The sequence below is a fragment of the Nerophis ophidion genome, linkage group LG16 (genome assembly GCF_033978795.1).
Source record: "Nerophis ophidion isolate RoL-2023_Sa linkage group LG16, RoL_Noph_v1.0, whole genome shotgun sequence".
NCBI lineage: Eukaryota > Metazoa > Chordata > Actinopteri > Syngnathiformes > Syngnathidae > Nerophis > Nerophis ophidion.
The window spans coordinates 20,940,454-20,959,896 of record NC_084626.1 but is presented as its reverse complement, the minus strand read 5'-3'; the positions used below and the strand labels follow the sequence as shown (position 1 = coordinate 20,959,896).

At 40.6% G+C, this 19,443-nt stretch overlaps 1 protein-coding gene across 4 annotated transcripts in view; it reads left to right on the top strand.

Annotated features, from left to right (window-relative positions):
• The first annotated feature begins 5,287 nt into the window (after positions 1-5,287).
• sema3fa (sema domain, immunoglobulin domain (Ig), short basic domain, secreted, (semaphorin) 3Fa) overlaps positions 5,288-19,443 on the top strand; it is a 141,365-nt gene continuing 127,209 nt past the window's right edge. The window contains exons 1-2 of one of the 4 annotated variants that reach the window (XM_061874635.1): positions 5,288-5,685; positions 6,935-7,086. In XM_061874635.1, coding sequence (XP_061730619.1) covers positions 6,975-7,086 — 112 coding nt within the window. In that variant the 5' untranslated portion in view covers positions 5,288-5,685; positions 6,935-6,974. The remainder of the gene's footprint in view (positions 5,686-6,934; positions 7,087-19,443) is intronic. The other 3 variants (XM_061874633.1, XM_061874636.1, XM_061874634.1) reach the window with 3 other exon arrangements.

Sequence of the window (19,443 nt, the reverse complement as noted above, 5' to 3'; positions counted from 1 at the left end):
ATGGAGAGGACACGGGCTGGTTAAACCAATTAAAGAAGTTATTCATCTCATTGGCCCTCTCTATTGTCCCCACAACAGCTCTGGTCTTTGTCTTGTGGCCTGTGATGGTTTTCACACCTTCCCAGCCCTTCCTCATGTTGTTCTGCTGCAGCTTCTGCTCCAGCTTCTTCCTGTAGCTGTCCTTAGCCTCCCTCACGCGTCGTTTCACCTCACGCTGTGCTGCTCTCATTGCCTCCCTGTCTCCACTCTTGAAGGCAGCTTTCTTCTTGTTGAGGACAGCTTTAACTTCTTGTGTTACCCAGGGTTTGTTATTAGGGTAGCACCGAACAGTCTTAGCAGGGCAGATCACGTCCACGCAGAAGTTGAGGTAATCTGTGAGACAGTGAGTCATCCCATCAATGTCATATATGTATATGTGTGTGTGTGTGTGTGTGTGTGTGTGTGTGTGTGTGTGTGTGTGTGTGTGTGTGTGTGTGTGTGTGTGTGTGTGAGACACCACACTGAGCTGGTTGCCGAATACTGCTGTGGAAGCAGAATCAAAAAAGCCCATAAACTAATGCAACTGAATAATATAAATAACTTTGAAAAAGTAAAGTTTTCCTATAATTCGAATGACATTTAAATTTATTCCATTTTACCGTTATAAAAGTGTTTGAGTGTAAAAGAAAAGTACTTTATGTTTTTAAGATTATTCTGAATATTATTATTGTTGTTCTCAGTATTATTTTGAAGTAGAGTAAAGTTAAAGTACCAATGATCGTCACACACACACTCTGTGGTGAAATTATCCTCTGCACATGACCCATCCCCTTGTTCACCCCATTGGAGGTGATGGGAGCAGTAAGCAGCAGCAGTGGCTGCTCCCAGTAATCATTTTGGTGATTTAAACCCCAATTCCAACATTTGATGCTGAGTGCCAAGCAGGGAGGTAATGGGCCCCATTTTTATAGTCTTTGGTATGACTCGGCCGGGGTTTGAGCTAACAACCTAGCGATCTAAGGGTGGACACTCTAACCACTAGGCCACTGAGTAGGTCTTACCACTTGTCCCTCTTGAAATAGCAGGGGGTTCTGGAGCCTATCCAGTCTGTACACCCTGGACAAGTTGTTACCTCATCGCAGGGCCAACACAGATAGACTATTGGACAGACAACATTCACACTCACATTCACACACTAGGGCCAATTTTGTTTTGCAAATCAACCTATCCCCAGGTTCTTTGGAGGTGGGAAGAAGCCGGAGTACCTGAAGGGAACTGACGCAGTCGCGGGGAGAACATGGAGACGCCGCACAGGAAGACCCTGGGGATCGAACCCAGGACCGTCATATTGGGAGGCACACACATTAACCCCTGTTTCACCGTGCTGTGTTTAAGAAATTCAAATAATATCAAGATAATACTTAAATGGGAAATAATAAACGTTAAAAACATGTCAAACAAACCTTTAATGGAGTGATCACTGCAAAACATGCATTCTTTGACTCTGCTCTTTTGGACTGGAGCTTTTTTTTGTCATTTTATAAAATCTTGCACGCTTCTTATCTTTTTGATCATCTCTCGAGGAACTCTGAAGAAAATGTTATCCTTTTTGCGATCTGAAAAATTTGGACAGCTGAAAATATCACAAGCTTAGAGCATTATTTCTTGGAGGAAAGCTTAAAGGCCACTCAGTAATCATTGAAAACAGAGCGAGCTTGACCACCCATCTATCCATTTTCTACAGCATGTCCCTTTCGGGGTCACCGGGGGTGCTGGAGCCTATCTCAGCTGCATTCAGGTGGAAGGCGGTGTACACCCTGGACAAGCCGCCACCTCAACAAAGGGGCACCATGGGTAGACAGACAACATTCACACTCACATTCACACACTAGGGCCAATTTAGTGTTGCCAATCAACGTATCCCCAGGTGCATGTCTTTGGAGGTGGGAGGAAGCTGGAGTACCTGGAGGGAACCCACACAGTCATGGGCAGAACATGCAAACTTCAAACAGAACCACCGTGCGTATTTATTGGGCAGACGTGTCATCAGTCACAAACCAGAGCCTTGTTGTTAGTGTCCGCCCTGAAATCGGCAGGTCGTGAGTTCAAACCCCAGCCGAGTCATACCAAAGACTACAAAAATGGGACCCATTACCTCTGTGCTTGGCACTCAGCATCAAGGGTCAGAATTGGGGTTTAAATCACCAAAAAATATTCCTGGCCGTGGTCACCGCTGCTGCTCACTGCTCCCCTCACCTCCCAGGGGGTGAACAAGGGGATTGGTCAAATGCAGAGGATAATATCATCACACCGTGTGTTTGACAATCATTGGTACTTTAACTTTATTGTACTTCAAAAAAACAATAAGGATAACAATAATAATTTTCACAATAATCTTAAATACATACAGTACATTCACAAAAATAATTGTTATATTCTTATATAACAATTTCTGTCTTTAAGATGTGTGTGTGCTTTGAACCCTTCTTTCTATTCTTCTTATAGCTTTATATTTGTTTCCCTCTTCGTTATACTTCTTAGACCGTAATGCATGTTAATTTTCCATAACGTGACGTGGTATTCAGTGTTCTGATTGGCTGATAACATATCACAGGGTCTACAGTGCCACCTGTTGCTGTGGCATGCACTTCACAACCTCTGATCGGCCAGAACACCTGTCTTAATTTTTTCCTAAACTGGAAGTGGCGAAAAAGTATATTGCTCCCTAACATCTGTTAGTGTTTACATCATACTTGCCAAATCTCCTGGATTTTCAAGGAGACTCCCGAAATGCAGCGCCCCTCCCGAAAACCTCCCGGAAGAAATTTTCTCCCAAAAATCTCCCGAAATTCAGCTGGAGCTGGAGGCCACGCCCCCTCCAGCTCAAACATGTACAGTTCGAAGCTTGAAAGGGAGGCTTGCAGGCGGATCTGACGGTATTTAAAGTCATTTTTAAAAACGACTGCTAATCCTCCTCCTTTTCGACTGGACGACCGCGGAGAGTTAAAGTAGGAACACACCGGAGGCAGAAGTTCATTAAGAGAGACGGACTCAGCGGCTCTCAGCCATGTTTCCGTCAGACAGAAGAAGTCAAGTCCGCGGGAAGTGAAGAAATCCTTCAGGATAAACGTTTTGTTTTTCAAAGATCTTCCGTTCACAAAACCGACACTGGCGGGGTCAGCACGTCCAAGGGCGCAGCTAATCCAGGTGGGGCCCGACACACAGCCCGCAGGTGGCGGGGGAGAGGAGCCACGAGGCGGGAAAGGAAGGCAGGAATCCGGCCAGGTGAAAAAGCTGACCGGGACGTCGAAAAACCAACGTCGAAGTTGATCATATCAGTGGGAAAGGGGCAAAGATCCAACAGTGTTTAGCGGTCATACACAAGCAGTGAGCTGACAGAGACGAAAATAGACGCAAACGACACAAATACGAACAGAGCTGACAGCGAGAGACGGCAGGGCAAAGCACATACTGGCCCCATCTTCTGGAAACTCGGAAGTAACCTTACTCAAATAGTGAAATGTAAGTGTTTTTTTTGTTTTTTTAGTAACCAGCAAGCACAGTACAGTTAGTAGAACAACTGTGTTTTTATTACTGTGTATTTGATAGGTGCCGTCTGAAATTCAACTATTTATTTTATTTATATTTATAATAAAATAAATATATATAGCTAGAATTTACTTAAGTATTTCATACATATATTTATATGTATACAGTGCCGGATATAATATATATATATATATGTATATATATATATATATATATATATATATATATATATATATATAAATATATATATTTTTATTAAAGCTGGGCAACGATTAAAAATTTTAATCGAAGTTAATCGCACTATTTCTCTGATAAATCGCGATTAACTGCATTGTATACGCAAAGCCCAATAATGAATTCAAAAGTAGTGTGTAGTGCACCTTTATTGGAATATTCCCCCACATGAACAAAAGCGCCAAAACAATTGTTGTGCAAACACAATTTAAATCAGTCCTTGTTAAACAGTAGCAGTTAAATAGCATATTTAATGAAAATCAACTCAAAAAATGTAAATACAAACATTTAAGCTTATTACTACCACTGCCAGGGTATTTAAGTTATCCTGTTTGTTATGGAAAATAAATATAATCTACATACAAATCTCTGAGCCACAATCATAACATCTGAACAGGCAATTTCTGAGGTAACAGCAGAAACATTTTTTTTATCAAGGATCTTATGTTTAAAAAACCTATATTATAGTTAGTGGGCTGTTTTAGGGAATTTTTGATCAAATTATCCATAGTAGCAATATTAATAATGTTGTGTTTATTCTGCGTAGTGCACTTAAAATAATTACGACCATATCTAGGAATTGATATGATGGGAATTTTCCGATTGTTTGCTTGGTGCTTTGATAAACTGAACGCATCATATACATGGTATTATATTGTGATGTTATGAGCCAGGGAATAAAAGAACTACCCTACCCAGCATGCAACAGGAGTGACGAGCATGCGCGGTAGCCCGGTATAGGTTGTGTGTCACCATGACGGCATCTTGTATGTTGTGATATGCACGCTCTTAAAAGCAAACGTTAAGAACTCAGCCAACACTCCTCGTCTGCATTATTCATAAATAGACAGACAACACATATACTCCGCTGCTTCACAGGCCGCTGGATGTAGCCGGCGAAGTATTCCCATGCTAGCTAGCCGGTCTAGCAAGCACGCGTCATTCAGTCCAAAACGACCCGATCTATCCACATTCAGAATTGTCTGGCGGTCGAAAGTGATCCCGGAGTGACCACGCTGTAAGCCAGCCATGAAATTTGCAGAATTGTCCGGTACTTTTGCCGAATGTTCCATCTTTACCAAGAGCCCCTCGACGCCGGGCGACGCTATCTTGTTAAGAAAAGGCGTTAACAAAATAAAAGGATGTAAACAACATACGCAAATTTGCGATAAAATAATTGTCGGCGTTAATACATTGATGAGTTAACTCATAATTAACGCACTAATTTGCCCACCCCTAATATTTATATATATATATATAAGTATATGAAATACTCGAGTTGGTGAATTGGCTGTAAATATACTCTCCTCTTAACCACGCCCCCAAACCACGCCTCCGCCCCACCCCCGACCACTCCCCCACCCCCACCTCCCGAAATCGGAGGTCTCAAGTTTGGCAAGTATGGTTTAAATATTCTGACCAAAATACTAAATTCTTTGGAGATACTTTACACGTATATTCCCTCTGGAGGACAATAAAATGTACTGCAACCTTGTTATATTTTGGATTTTGGGGCGGTTACGGACTCTAAGGTAGGCTCCCTCCGCCCCATGGGTGTGTCCAGGCAGCTGTCGTTTATCCACCTGCAACACGTACGCCGCTTCCCCGCACTTCAGCGTCGGAAGCGCCTGTGTTTGAACCTCTTTTGTCGGATATCAACTCTTTATTTCATCTTCCCGGTGGACAAGTACACAACTGTTAACGACAATTTGGAAATAAGTACAACTTCAATTGATTTCATCCCAGCTTTTGTTTGGCTCCGGGATAACTGCGCGGGGATCTGCGGAGGAACACAAGCCGCGCTCCTGACTGTGTGCGCGGGCACAGACGCTCCGAGGAAACCCCTTCTTCCTTGCAGCCTGGATGCTTTTTAATGTTTGCTTCTATTCGTTGAGGATCCAAATAAAAGGCACCAAGACAAGAGTAAGTGGCTTTAAAGCGTGTGCCAGCATGAATCAGTGGTTGTGAATGGCACATGCGCCTTTAAATCAACATTCTGCCCATGCAGAGATTATGCTTAGCACGCCACACCATAAATCATCTTTATATTACAAAGTTGACTCGTATATTTTGTCCCGGACCCTTTGGATGTTAATTCTTAGCAACAGGCTGCCTGATTATTTTTTTTTATACAATGTCTGAATTAGTTCTTGGCTGTATAAAGGACAATTTGTACAATTTGTACACAATTAATAATAAAGACCACTGGACTGAATATGGAACTGTGATTCAGGTCTTTGGTCGTGGTAATATTTGTTTCTTAAAATTGATGAGATGCTTTAACAAGTTATATTAACAATGGCACAATTCAACATGACTAAAAAGGAGGAGGAAGCAATACAGCTAAATAATCATAATCGTTTCCAGACTGTTATTTCACTTACTGTCTTAAATGTTACAATTTTCTGAAAAGGCAAGGAAGAAAATTGTTAGATTTAAAAAAAATATCACAATGTGTATATTTTCAAAGTTTCTAAGATATAAGGTGTAAATGTGAGAGAGCATGTATTAAGTACATGTATGAGTTTTGTTGCAAAAAGAGCCAGGTCACTTTTTAAAAATCTTGGTGAAGGTCTGCTTTGGAGTTTTGCCTTCAGGGCTCAGCGTGGAACTTGATCTTAAACCCTAACTGACAGTTTGACCTCAGACTCAGACCCGTCTCGGTGTCTCGGTGTTGCGCCAACATAATTACAGCTCTGAACGCTGAGGTACGCTCGTTTTATTGTTCTCTCCCAATCCTACACAGTGATTTGCCATGCCACGTTTGGACGCCCTCCACGATCCTTTTATGGCGCAGTCGTAATGTTTTGTGGCGGATCTTGTGGTGTTGAGCTGTCATGCCACACACTGCTTGCTACCCTTTTTAGGAACAAGTGTAAAGATGGCGATACAATTGCTTGGAATGTTGTCAAGATTCAGCTTTCTTTCCTTATGTGTGCAAGATTGAGCAGCAGGAACACTGTGGGTGGTTGAGAGGCTCTTTGCAGTAAGATGTTCAGTGTTCATCCCAAGATGGAACCACAATGCTCCAAAGTCCAGATTTTGACCCTCCCCACCTTCTTCTTCTGCATCTGTCTCACGCCATAAACAAAAACTTAGCTTGCTAAAAGTTCCAGTTGCTTTGTGAGGTCCCCTGCTTATTGTCTGATGTTCATCCATCTCTGTCCCTCAGCTCCTGGACCGTCCTCCCCCTCTATTAGCAAACAGAGACAATGTTGTGGGACAGCCTGTGCTGTCTGCTGGCCTTGCTGGTCTCAACGTCCGGGGGGCTTCCCTCGGCCAACGAGCCGCTATCTGCCCCCAGGATCTTCCTATCTTTCAAAGGTGAGTGTCTGGCACGATGTTGAGATAACTGCTGTGCGGTATTTTGTTATTAATTTGCGGCCGTGTTTGATAATTTCAATTGATGTACTACTGGCAAGCATTTGTGCCTAAGTGGGCTTCGTCTTTGGGCCACTGAGATGTTGAGCTTATGATCCTTTTGAATGCCCTTTTTATAAAATGGCCTGGCTGCTATCAGTTGCCTAAACAAGTCTTTGTGTGGCCTGGGCTCCTTTTCTCAAATCAAGTCCTATTTCACACTTGCCCACGCCCACATTCAGGCTGACATCCAGCCCTTTATGAATGTTGGCCAATGCCACATGAGACCCTCCGTGTGTGTGCAAGTGTCCAATTAAAATAGACTTCAGTAGTGCGCAGCCTCATCCCTCATGTGAAGGTCTAACGGTGCACAGTAGACGTTGGAATCTGTGAGGGCAATTGACAAAAGCTTCCCAAACAACTTTGGGGAAATGTAGTAAACAAAATGAAGTAAACCAGGTATCACAAACATGTCCTATGTCTTAGTGTTTCTTAACCATTGTTAGGCCGTGACCTGGGGTCTGTATGGGCAGCAGGGGCACTCAATTGTAATACATTTTTCCACCATTTGTGGCAGTAATGATGATATCCTACCAGTAATGTATAAAGAGAGTATGGCCAATCAAACAACAGGTGCCATGACTGCTACCAAGGACATTGTGTGGCTGTGCCCCGATACATGCAACGACTGTCGTTTTGACGTTAGTTTTTCTGACAAAATAATGTACAGTTCCAAACATACTCTAGCTAATAAACTTAGAATAGAACATGCTTGTATTTCGTGAGAGAATTTTGCGGCCGTATTTGATGCCCTATGGCGCTGCATTCCTGCGAAAATAACTCATTATTTTCGTGTGAAGTATGTCAACTGTGTTGGCTGCCTCCAATGTATTTGTAATCACTGTATGTAACACTCATTATGTATTATTCTAACTGATCTTTTTTTTGTAACATACTAAGTGAATCGATGTACTCTGTAGTTATTTCCCCATATTTCTGCACAATAACTCAGATATGGTAACACTGGCCGACAGTAGAGAATATGGAGTGATTTTTCAGAACATACAAACCCCGTTTCCATATGAGTTGGGAAATTGTGTTAGATGTAAATATAAACGGAATACAATGATTTGCAAATCCTTTTCAACCCATATTCAATCAAATGCACTACAAAGACAAGATATTTGATGTTCAAACTCATAAACTTAATATTTTTCTGCAAATAATAATCAACTTAGAATTTCATGGCTGCAACAAATGCCAGAGTAGTTGGGAAAGGGCATGTTCACCACTGTGTTACATCACCTTTTCATTTAACAACACTCAATAAACGTTTGGGAACTGAGGAAACTAATTGTTGAAGCTTTGAAAGTGGAATTCTTTCCCATTCTTGTTTTATGTAGAGCTTCAGTCGTTCAACAGTCCGGGGTCTCCGCTGTCGTATTTTATGCTTCATAATGCGCCACACATTTTCGATGGGAGACAGGTCTGGACTGCAGGCTGGTCAGGAAAGTACCCGCACTCTTTTTTTACGAAACCACACTGTTGTAACATTTGCTGAATGTGGCTTGGCATTGTCTTGCTGAAATAAGCAGGGTCGTCCATGAAAAAGACGGCGCTTGGATGGCAGCATATGTTGTTCCAAAACCTGTATGTACCTTTCAGCATTAATGTAAGTTACTCATGATTGTGCACTAATGCACCTCCATACCATCCCAGATGCTGGCTTTCGAACTTTGCGTCGATATCAGTCTGGATGGTTCGCTTCCCCTTTGGTCCGAATGACACGATGTCGAATATTTCCAAAAACAATTTGAAATGTGGACTCGTCAGACCACAGAACACTTTTCCACTTTGCATCAGTCCATCTTAGATGATTTCGGTCCCAGAGAAGCCGTCAGCGTTTCTGGATGTTGTTGATAAATGACTTTCGCTTTGCATAGTAGAGCTTTGACTTGCACTTCCAGATGTAGCGACCAACTGTATGTAGTGACAGTGGTTTTCTGAAGTGTTCCTTAGCCCATGTGGAGATTGATGTCGGTTTTTGATACAGTGCCGTCTGAGGGATCGAAGGTCACGGTCATTCAATGTTGGTTTCCGGCCAGGCCGCTTATGTGGAGTGATTTCTCCAGATTCTTTGAACCTTTTGATGATATTATGGACTGTAGCTGTTGAAATCCCTTAAGAAACGTTGTTCTTAAACTGTTTGACTATTTGCTCATGCAGTTGTGGACAAAGGGGTGTACCTCGCCCCATCCTATCTTGTGAAAGACTGAGCGTTTTTTGGAAAGCTGTTTTTATACCCAATCATGGCACCCACCTGTTCCCAATTAGCCTGCACCCTCTGGGATGTTCCAAATAAGTGTTTGATGAGCATTCCTCAACTTTATCAGTATTTATTGCCACCTTTCCAAACTTCTTTGTCACGTGTTGCTGGCATTACATTCTAAAGTTAATGATTATTTGAAAAAAAAAGTGTTTACCAGTTTGAACATCAAATGTGTTGTCTTTGTAGCATATTCAAATGAATATGGGTTCAAAATGATTTGCAAATCATTGTATTCCGTTTAATATTTACTTGTAACACAATTTCCCAACTCATATGAAAACGGGGTTTGTATTTTTGCTTTATTCATTATTGATGTCTTTCTTGCCACTTTCTGTTGTATTTTTTAAAGATATTTTCAGTTCTCTTTCTTATCTATTATTACACCCAAAATCTGGTTTTATTTTACTCTATCTCTGTCTATTTGTATTTTTGTTTAACTTTCTCTTCTACTGAAATAAATATTTTATCTTTATTCAGATTCAAAGGCCGTATGTTTTTGTCAAACCATCTCTTAGATTTATTAATTTATTCTGTTATTATTTGTATACGCTTCTGTGTGTTCTCTGTGTTGTGTGTTTATCTCGCACGATAAATTGTATTTGGTGGCTCTACATTGTTGTTCACGAACCTTCACTAACCATACTTGTCTTCCTTCCGGGTTGTTGGGAAAGCGATGTAAAAGCTTTCCACAGATCTTGCAGGTGTAGCAGGCCCATGCTACACAAAAGAGCAGTTTTACTCATTGAAAAACTAAACTACTCGTGGTAGTCATGGCGCCTTGTAGTCACATGAGTGCCTTTTGACCAATCATTGAAGATATCGCCTGAAACCAGTTTGGCCATACTCTATTTATACACGACTCTGTATCTAACAAAGGAAGTCTGGAATTAAAGTCATAGAGAAGTTTCTTGATCGGCAAAATTACGACTAAAGCAGGCATGTAAAATGTTTGCGAAAACATGAAAACCTGCGTTTTAAAACATAAATTTTTTCACGTCAAAGTATTATTTCTGCGTTTTAAAAAAAATATAAAAAACATAGGATCAGACGCAATTTGGTTCGCTTCCCACCTATTGACATCCCAAAAAATTGCTGCCGTTGTGTCCTTGCGCAGGACACTTCACCCTTTTCCCGGTGCCGCTCGGTGCCGCTCACACTGGTGAATGAATGATGAATGAATGATTGGTGGTGGTCGGAGGGGCCGTAGGCGCAAACTGGCCGCCACGCTTCCATCAGTCTACCCCAGGGCAGCTGTGGCTACTGATGTAGCTTACCACCACCAGGTGTGAATGAATGTTCAGTCCCACTTCTCTGTGAGCGCTTTGAGTGTTTAGAAAAGTGTGATATAAATCCAAGTTATTATTATTATTATTGATTTGTTGAATGCTCCCCTCAGCTGCAGGTATTCGGTGTTCCTCTTTATTAAACTTCACACTGAATTGCAGGTCAGGGAGATGATTGGGCTGCTGAAACAACCTCGCTATCTGGTTTATTTTTTTAAACCAGACAGTGTTCGATTACAAGCCGAACACTGTTTGTTCCGAACCAGTTGTAGTTCTACAGAATTTATTGGTAGCTAGCGAGAAGGTATATTTTTGACATGATGTCACAACCCCGGAAGTTCATTACCTGAGGGGGCGCGGCTATATGATAAAGTTCCCGAATGGGAAATGTTCTTTTTATGCATCTAATGCTGTATAATTTTACATTATATTTTCTATGATAATGATGTTGGTAAATTATCTACTAAAAAAACTAATAATTATGTGGTACATTTCATGGGACATGTAAGTGTCAAAAAGACAGCCAAAAAAAGTTGGCAGATAAGAATACATTTGAAGGTAAAATACAGTGTACAATTACACGCCATTGCAGGAAATGTATTCTTGATTTTCAAAATGTTCTTTTGGGGCTAAAAATTTCACCCATCTGTTTAGCATGTTTGAAATAAACTTGAACCATAACCATAACCATAACCAAATGAAGAAGTGATTGATGTGTCAATGATCCCTCTGTGTGAGTACATCCCTCCCTTCTGCGCCATGTACAGAGGGGAGCCTCACTCCTCCTAGCTCAAACACTCAGTCTTCCAACACGAAAGAAAGAAGATCTTTGTTGGAGGAACTGGTCTGTAAAACACAATGTTTTTTTTCATCACCTTAAAACTTGACACAAACTGCACTGAGTGTTAGTAACTACATAGATCGGTGGGAATGTTGGACAACAAATCAATGATTGAAGTGATAAACTTGCCATCCAAACAAGAACATACAGTCAATGAGGCACATTCAATCTATTTATTAAGCAGTGGTAACTTAAACCAGTGAAAGATTCAAGAGCTGCAGTCAGAGCCGACAAACTGCCGCTGCTAGCCTGCTAAGAAAACAAAATCAGCTCAAGCTAAAATGCCTGTGAGACTCCAGACTGAGCGTGGACTCTGATGTCACACGTTACTAGGCAACGGGCACCGTCTTTTAAAGGCACACACACAGACTTTAACACTGCTCTCATGTGAAACTTATCTCAACTACATTTTGCTAGATATTTGAATTTATTTTTTTATTTTTTACATAATGCGTTAATTCCTTTTCGTAGTAATTAATTATGTTCATCAACGAGTAATTCCCTTAGTGACAGGCGGATCGGTGCGGCGTCTTCAGTAATGCGGACTTTGTACCGATCCGTTGTGGTTAAGAAGGAGCTGAGCCGGAAGGCAAAGCTCTCAATTTACCGGTCGATCTACGTTCCCATCCTCACCTAAGGTCATGAGCTTTGGGTCATGACCGAAAGGATAAGGTCACGGGTACAAGCGGCCGAAATGAGTTTCCTCCGCCAGGTGGCGGGGCTCTTCTTTAGAGATAGGGTGAGAAGCTTTTCCATCCAGAAGGAGCTCAAAGTAAAGCCGCTGCTCCTTCACATCGAGAGGAGCCAGATGAGGTGGTTCGGGCATCTGGTCAGGATGCCACCCGAACGCCTCCCTAGGGAGGTGTTTAGGGCACGTCCAACCGGTAGGAGGCCACGGGGAAGACCCAGGACACGTTGGGAAGACTATGTCTCCCGGCTGGCCTGGGAACGCCTCGGGATCCCCCGGGAAGAGCTAGACGAAGTGGCTGGAGAGAGGGAAGTCTGGGCTTCCCTGCTTAGGCTGCTGCCCCCGCGACCCGACCTCGGTTAAGCGGAAGATGATGGATGGATGGATGGATAATTCTCTTAGTAATTCAGTTACTTTTTTTGTAAAGTTACAAGTAACTTGAATTAATTACTTTTTCAAAGTAATTTTCAGAACACAGCCTGTCACACAGTATCATCAAGCAGTTGGCAGGTTGGTCTTCTTGCCTAACATCTTTGTGTGTATGTCTTATAATAATGTTTACCAATAAAACAGCATTGTTAAAGGTCAATTATTTTCATGTTGCCGCTGACATTTAAACATGTCCTCTTAAACCCGGGCACTTTATTTCACATTTTGTTCTTTTGTGTTTTTGTGAGCTGAATTGAGCATAGCTAAACGTTTTTTTTAAGGAAAATTGGAGATTATATCTGACTTTTTAAACGTTATTTCAAGGCGTTTTCTTTTTTCTTATCTCAAAACACCTCTTAAGTTAAGATACTTTTTTGCAAAACCTACTTTTCTTACTTATTTTTGTGTAGTTGGGATCCCCATCACTGCAGAAAGTTTTAAATCAAGGCATGCTGGAGATATTTAGTTACGTCAACAGATATTTCTATTTATTAGTTAGTTTACGGCCCAAACTACTTTATATCGGGATATGAGTTTTGGTCCATATCGCCCAGTCCTACATTTGTGTTACTGACAGTGCTACCTAGCACAGTTTAGTGATGTTCTCTTTGTTTAACTGAGCATTGCAGTGGACCTTATGATGGCATTGTGTTAATGAGTGCACATGTGTACCTTGTTTGTGTGTTAATAATGAAATTGTGAAATCTAAACATTTCATATTGCTACTCAATTTTTTTTGTGCTCTGGAAACGGGTACCAAATTCGATACTCTTATAAGTACTGACCCAAGTTCATAGGTACCACCGGTTCTGATTCACGTAAAAATATTTTAATTCCTTTTATTGCAAAATATGTCACTTCCGATGGTTAAAATACTTGCCGGGCAAACAAGAGTATTTGTAGCTGACTGCTGCTATGTAATATTGTATTTTCAAAGGTAACAAAGTAAGCATGCCTGATGAAATGCGCTCAAACGTAAGGCTCTTCTTTTCAAAATGGGCTAGCTCTTTGCTAATTTACATTAGATATGCCATATATATGCTACTGATTAGCATTAGTATGATTTTACATTGTGAATTTAAAAACCTCCAAATGTGTTAATGAAAACTACAACTAAAATGTGCATTACAATCAAACATGATGTGTAATAGGTACAATACTTACAGTATGAATACGTTGTAGGCCTTAGCAAAAGACAAGACTAGAATATTCAACTTTATGACACAGACTACCTTCTGATGACTGTCAGGATGAAATTCAGAAGTGCAAGAAAACGAGATATAACTCAATACCATTTTATTACCATTATGCTAGAACAAATAATTATTCCATTGCATCTGTTTTAAAAAAGGAACTTATGGCATCCATCTCAAATACATTATAGAGTCAGCTCATTGTCTGAGAAAGAACATAACAATAATATGTTAATGTATTGTTTTTCTGAAGGAAGACTAAAGTAGTGTAGCCCTGAATATTATACTGTAAAAAGAAAATCACAGTTATTTGGAACTCAACAATGTAAAATGTCATATCAATTCAGCTGTTTATTGGTAATATATACACCTTTTATAATGTTGTCAATCTACATTGCCTTTCATATTTTATTTCTGGTTTGATGGCAAATTGACCGGCCTAATTTTGATTGGTTTCAATCAGACTTACAGTGTTGCACGGTCAATTATCACTAGTTACTAATGTATTGTGCCGTGCATTGACTATCCTGTGAGACACAGACCAATTAAGTGTGTCAAGACATATTTGATCAAGTTTGTTTGTTTTTGCTTCTTTTAAAGTTGTTCAACTGTTGAAACGAGGGGGCTTTGTCAGTTTAGATTTCCTTTCTTTGCTTACTTGTTTGTTTTTGCCCTCTTTATCCCTCACATCCTTTTGTGTCACTCATCGAGACGGATCTTACACTCCAACGCTCTCACATTTACTTGGTTGAAAAGGGATCATTTATTCTCCCTTTTCACTAATCAACATCCATTTAGTTTTTAATTAGTTTGCGAGATTACTTTATGCTTCGCAGAGCAACCTCACATAGATTGAAATGCCCATAAGCTGTGTACAGACTAATTGTGTTGGTTTTGTGCCATGCTGCGGGGAAATAGCTCTTGACGGCGCTTTTCTTTATTTTTAATGAGCTAGCATACTTAACCAAATAATGAGCATGATGTTTCCTAATAGCTTTTATGTGCTGCCATCCTGACAACACATTGTAATAAAACAAGCAAAAAGATGGTACGATTTACTTTTGTTTTTGAATAATCCTATGCTCAGGTCAAACTGTAACACCCTTTGTGCTGATGATTTTCATATTCTGACTATGATGGATACAAATTTTGCTTCATTTGGCTGCACCTCAAACTCTAGACCAGTGGTTCTTAACCTTGTTGGAGATACCAAACCCCACCAGTTCCATATGCGCATTCACCAAACCCTTCTTTTGTGAAAAATAAAATGTTTTTTTTTTTCAAATCAAGACAAAGTTATGTTTCTCTACTGGTGCAGAAAATGAACCGTGCATCAATATCACCTTGTTCAAAGAATAAAACCAACACAGTGCATGAACTCACAACAAATTACACACATGCAAATCAGTCTGACTTCTGCTTTTGCCGTATCCATAAAGCCGACAGGGGGAGGTTTTTATTTACACGTTGAGTCGGGTGTGTCTTGAGCTCCGCGGCGGAGGCTCCGTCGAACCTGAGGCTGACTCACCGAACCCCAAGGGTTCAATCGAACCCAGGTTAAGAACCACTGCACTAGACTGAAGAGACACGATGTTGCATACCGTTGCATACCGTTGCACTTAATCCAAGCAAAAACAAGAAGTTAGACATAGTGTATCGTTTTATCTGGCATATATGTCACTATGGTGCACGCTACTTTAAAGGCTTAAATATCAAAATAGGTCAAATATGTCTTGCATTTTCAATAATCTGCACTCAGCCTTGTGTGTTCTTGTGGATTCCGTATCATATATATATTTCTCCGAAAACTGTCTACAGATTACAGATTTACGTCCTAAAAGTCTTGACAAAATGAGAGCACATGTAAAGCAGGAGCTGAGACTGCATGGATGTCATCTTAGGAACTGATGTACAGTATATACAGTACAGTATAAAGAAGTTCTGACAGGAGCAGAGTACTTGATTTGTACTGCAGGTATGAAGTAGTCTTGGTAAACCAAAGGTGAACGGTATTTTAAATGAGTATTTAGTCTTGAAAATATGTTTTTGAAGTTGATTGTAAGATATAAAGCTCATGCTGCTGATTTATTATTATTAGGCCAAAATATGAGCACAATGGGGTCCATTAAGAGCATGTAGGGATAGATCATAAACAAAATCCCTACAGTGAGCAACCTTCACATATGAGTATGGCATAAATGACACCAGGACAGTTATGTAGGTGCATACAGATGACAGATGACAGAGCTTGGCTTAAATCAGCTGCTGAGAACTCCTATATTTACCTTGAAACTAGCTCTATAATCACACGCTATTTTAGTGCACGCAACTCGGTGAGGTTATGACCCTTTCAACAGAAGCCGGTCAGAGTCAAGGTTAACTGACCTCCAACTATGGGAGAGTGGCAACATATTGACAAGTAATAGCTTGTTACTCTAATCCTCAGGCACATTTGAAAGTGTTTAACATTGTTTTTCTTCAGCGTCTTTGGCCAGCGAGAGAACACCTGGGTAGAAGGTTGGCCATGGTGTGAAAAAAAACCCATAATTGTACGCATTCCCTGGGACTTTGACTTTCCAATGAACGGAGAAGAAAGAAGTTTGACTTTGTTACTAATAGTTACTAATTTTAAATATACATTTTACATTTTCTTACCTATTGGTACCCATTTTTTGTATTTGGGGTCTGCAAAAGTCCTGAAAATGTTTAATCAAACCATGGAGGCGTTGCAGAGATATTTATAAAACAATCCTGCCTTCCTTTATACTTTCTCCAAACGAGCCGTTGGGAATTTGCCCCCTTTAGAATTGGTGACGTCAGCGGATATCGCCATACATGCTAGAGGTTTTAACTGAAGAGCTTTGTGCGGGTCCACCGCTTTAGTCCGAAATTGTAGTCAATAAGTTCCTTCTGTTTTGCTTGTTGTGGGGCGGACTGACTCATACATGCACATGCATCTTCCGCTGTTGCCATTTCTAATACAAAGTACCGTAATGTTTTAACTAATTTGTCAGTAGACTCCATATGAATGTGCTAAAAACTACAACATTCCTGACGGGGAGAATAGGCAATCAAAGTGGAGTCACGTAAATAAAACCGCTCACGAAATGACGTATCCTGAAGAGACGATCAGAAAGCGACTTGAAGATGGTCTGTAAAACATAGTTTATACACAATTTTGACTAAAAAACAACCATTACATAATAAGTAGACCACAAAGAAGTCTTTCAAATATAGAAAAAAATCATAATATGACCCCTTTAATATCATAGCAAGGTTTCCCCGAGACTGCCAAGATACCTGTGTCAGTGGGGGCGTGGTCACCATGACGACATTGAGTGATTTGCATATTTTGCCATTATGATATTTTTTTTCTTTAAAAAGGCTCAAACAACATCTACATACATTTAAAAACAAATCTGTTATCAATAATAAGGATTAAAATACAAACGTATATTGTATTCTGCCCTACCTGAATGTTACTTTAGTTTGGCAGATAGGTAAACAGTCTGTCCATTTAGGGACAAAAAAATTTCCAGGTTTTCGTTGTTTATTGATTGCCTGTAAATGAAATTACTGTAAAACTAAGCATACAAAAGAATGGACATTAATACACATGAAATGCCCATAATATGTACAAATTGTGTCAAATCAGCAGTACAGTCTGATGAGCAAAAACAAGCAACTGAAACTATACAGTAAAAATGGTAGTACGTTGTTAGCTTGATGCTAACATAGAATGTATTTTGCCGTTGACAGGCTAACAAAAAATTGCATCTCAATCGTATAATTTCTAAACCTTTGCAAACATCCACACAACTAAATTTTGAGGGAATAAACTTTGACATAAAACAACAGATGTTTTGTTTGCATTCGGTTTTGGCAGGGCAGTTTTTGGGGACTTTTTTCCATGGTCAAGTTTTTTTTACATCACTTGTCAATAATGTGAAAATTATTTTGTTCATTGTATCCAAGGAGGATGACAACGGGTTGGATTTATATAGCGCTGTTCTGAACATGCACCTGGGGGTAGGTTGATTGGCAACACTAAATTGGCCCTAGTTTGAGAATGTGAGTGTGAGTGTTGTCTGTCTGTCTGGGTTGGTCCTGCGATGAGATGGTGACTTGTCTGGGGTGTACACCGCCTTCCGCCTGATTGTAGCTGAGATAGGCTGCAGCGCCCCCCGCGAACACGAAGGGAATAAGTGGTAGAAAATGAATGAATGGATGAATGTTCTAAACACTCCAAATTGCTTTACAGTGAGAACTGAGAACCGATCATTCATTCGCTTCACAATCACAAACGAGGCTAAGCTATATGTGAAGACTGACGCAAACACGGCTGTCAATTTAGGCCTATGGCACTGAGTGGCACAGGCAACAAGGTAGGTAAAGTATCTTGCTCAAGGACACAACGGCATTGCCTAGAATGGCGTAAGCTGGATTTGTACCAGGAACCCTTAATAGTTTCTGGACGACCGCTCTACCATCTGAGCCACGCTGCCAACAATGCTAAATGCCGGCTATCCAACAGTTCATTGTTCACCAGCCTAATCCATAAATCCTGGTGTCACTCGGCTCCAATGCCGTGTCATAAATTACTCCTGTCACCAGACAACATGACTCATTAAAAGTGCATTATACTACACTTGTTAAACATAATGAGACATGGCAATGGGGTTGCACTCTGGCAGTGCTAATAAATACATTAAAGCTCCTAAAAAGTTGTTGAAATCTATATATTCTGCTCTCTGAAATAGTTTAAATTGACAGACAATAATGACAACAAAAAACATTTTTAAGTCAGTTGCAATGTGCCTAAATTAAAATGTGTGACTTTCCTTTGCACAAAACCACCTTAAAGGGGAACATTATCACCAGACCTATGTAAGCGTCAATATATACCTTGATGTTGCAGAAAAAATACCATATGTTTTCATAACCGATTTCCGAACTCTAAAAGGGTGAATTTGGCGATTTAAACGCCTTTCAATTGTTCGCTGTTGGAGCGATGACCTTTCACCCGTGACGATACAATGGGAAGCAATCCGCCATTTTCTCAAACACATTACATACACAAGTCAAATTAACTCTGTTATTTTCCGTTTTTTCGACTGTTTTCCGTACCTTGGAGACATCATGCCTCGTCGGTGTGTTGTCGAAGGGTGTAACAACACGATCAGGGACGGATTCAAGTTGACTTACGTGGAGTGTGCATCGATTAGCACGGCATGCTAATTGATGCTAACATGCTATTTAGGCTACCTTTAAGTACATATTGCATCGTTATGCAATATGTACTTATTATGTATTACAATTATGGGCTTCACGGTGGCAGAGGGGTTAGTGCGTCTGCCTCACAATACGAAGGTCCTGCAGTCCTGGGTTCAATTCCAGGCTGAGGATCTTTCTGTGTGGAGTTTGCATGTTCTCCCCGTGAATGCGTGGGTTCCCTCCGGGTACTCCGGCTTCCTCCCGCTTCCAAAGACATGCACCTGGGGATAGGTTGATTGGGAACACTAAATTGGCCCTAGTGTGTGAATGTGAGTGTGAATGTT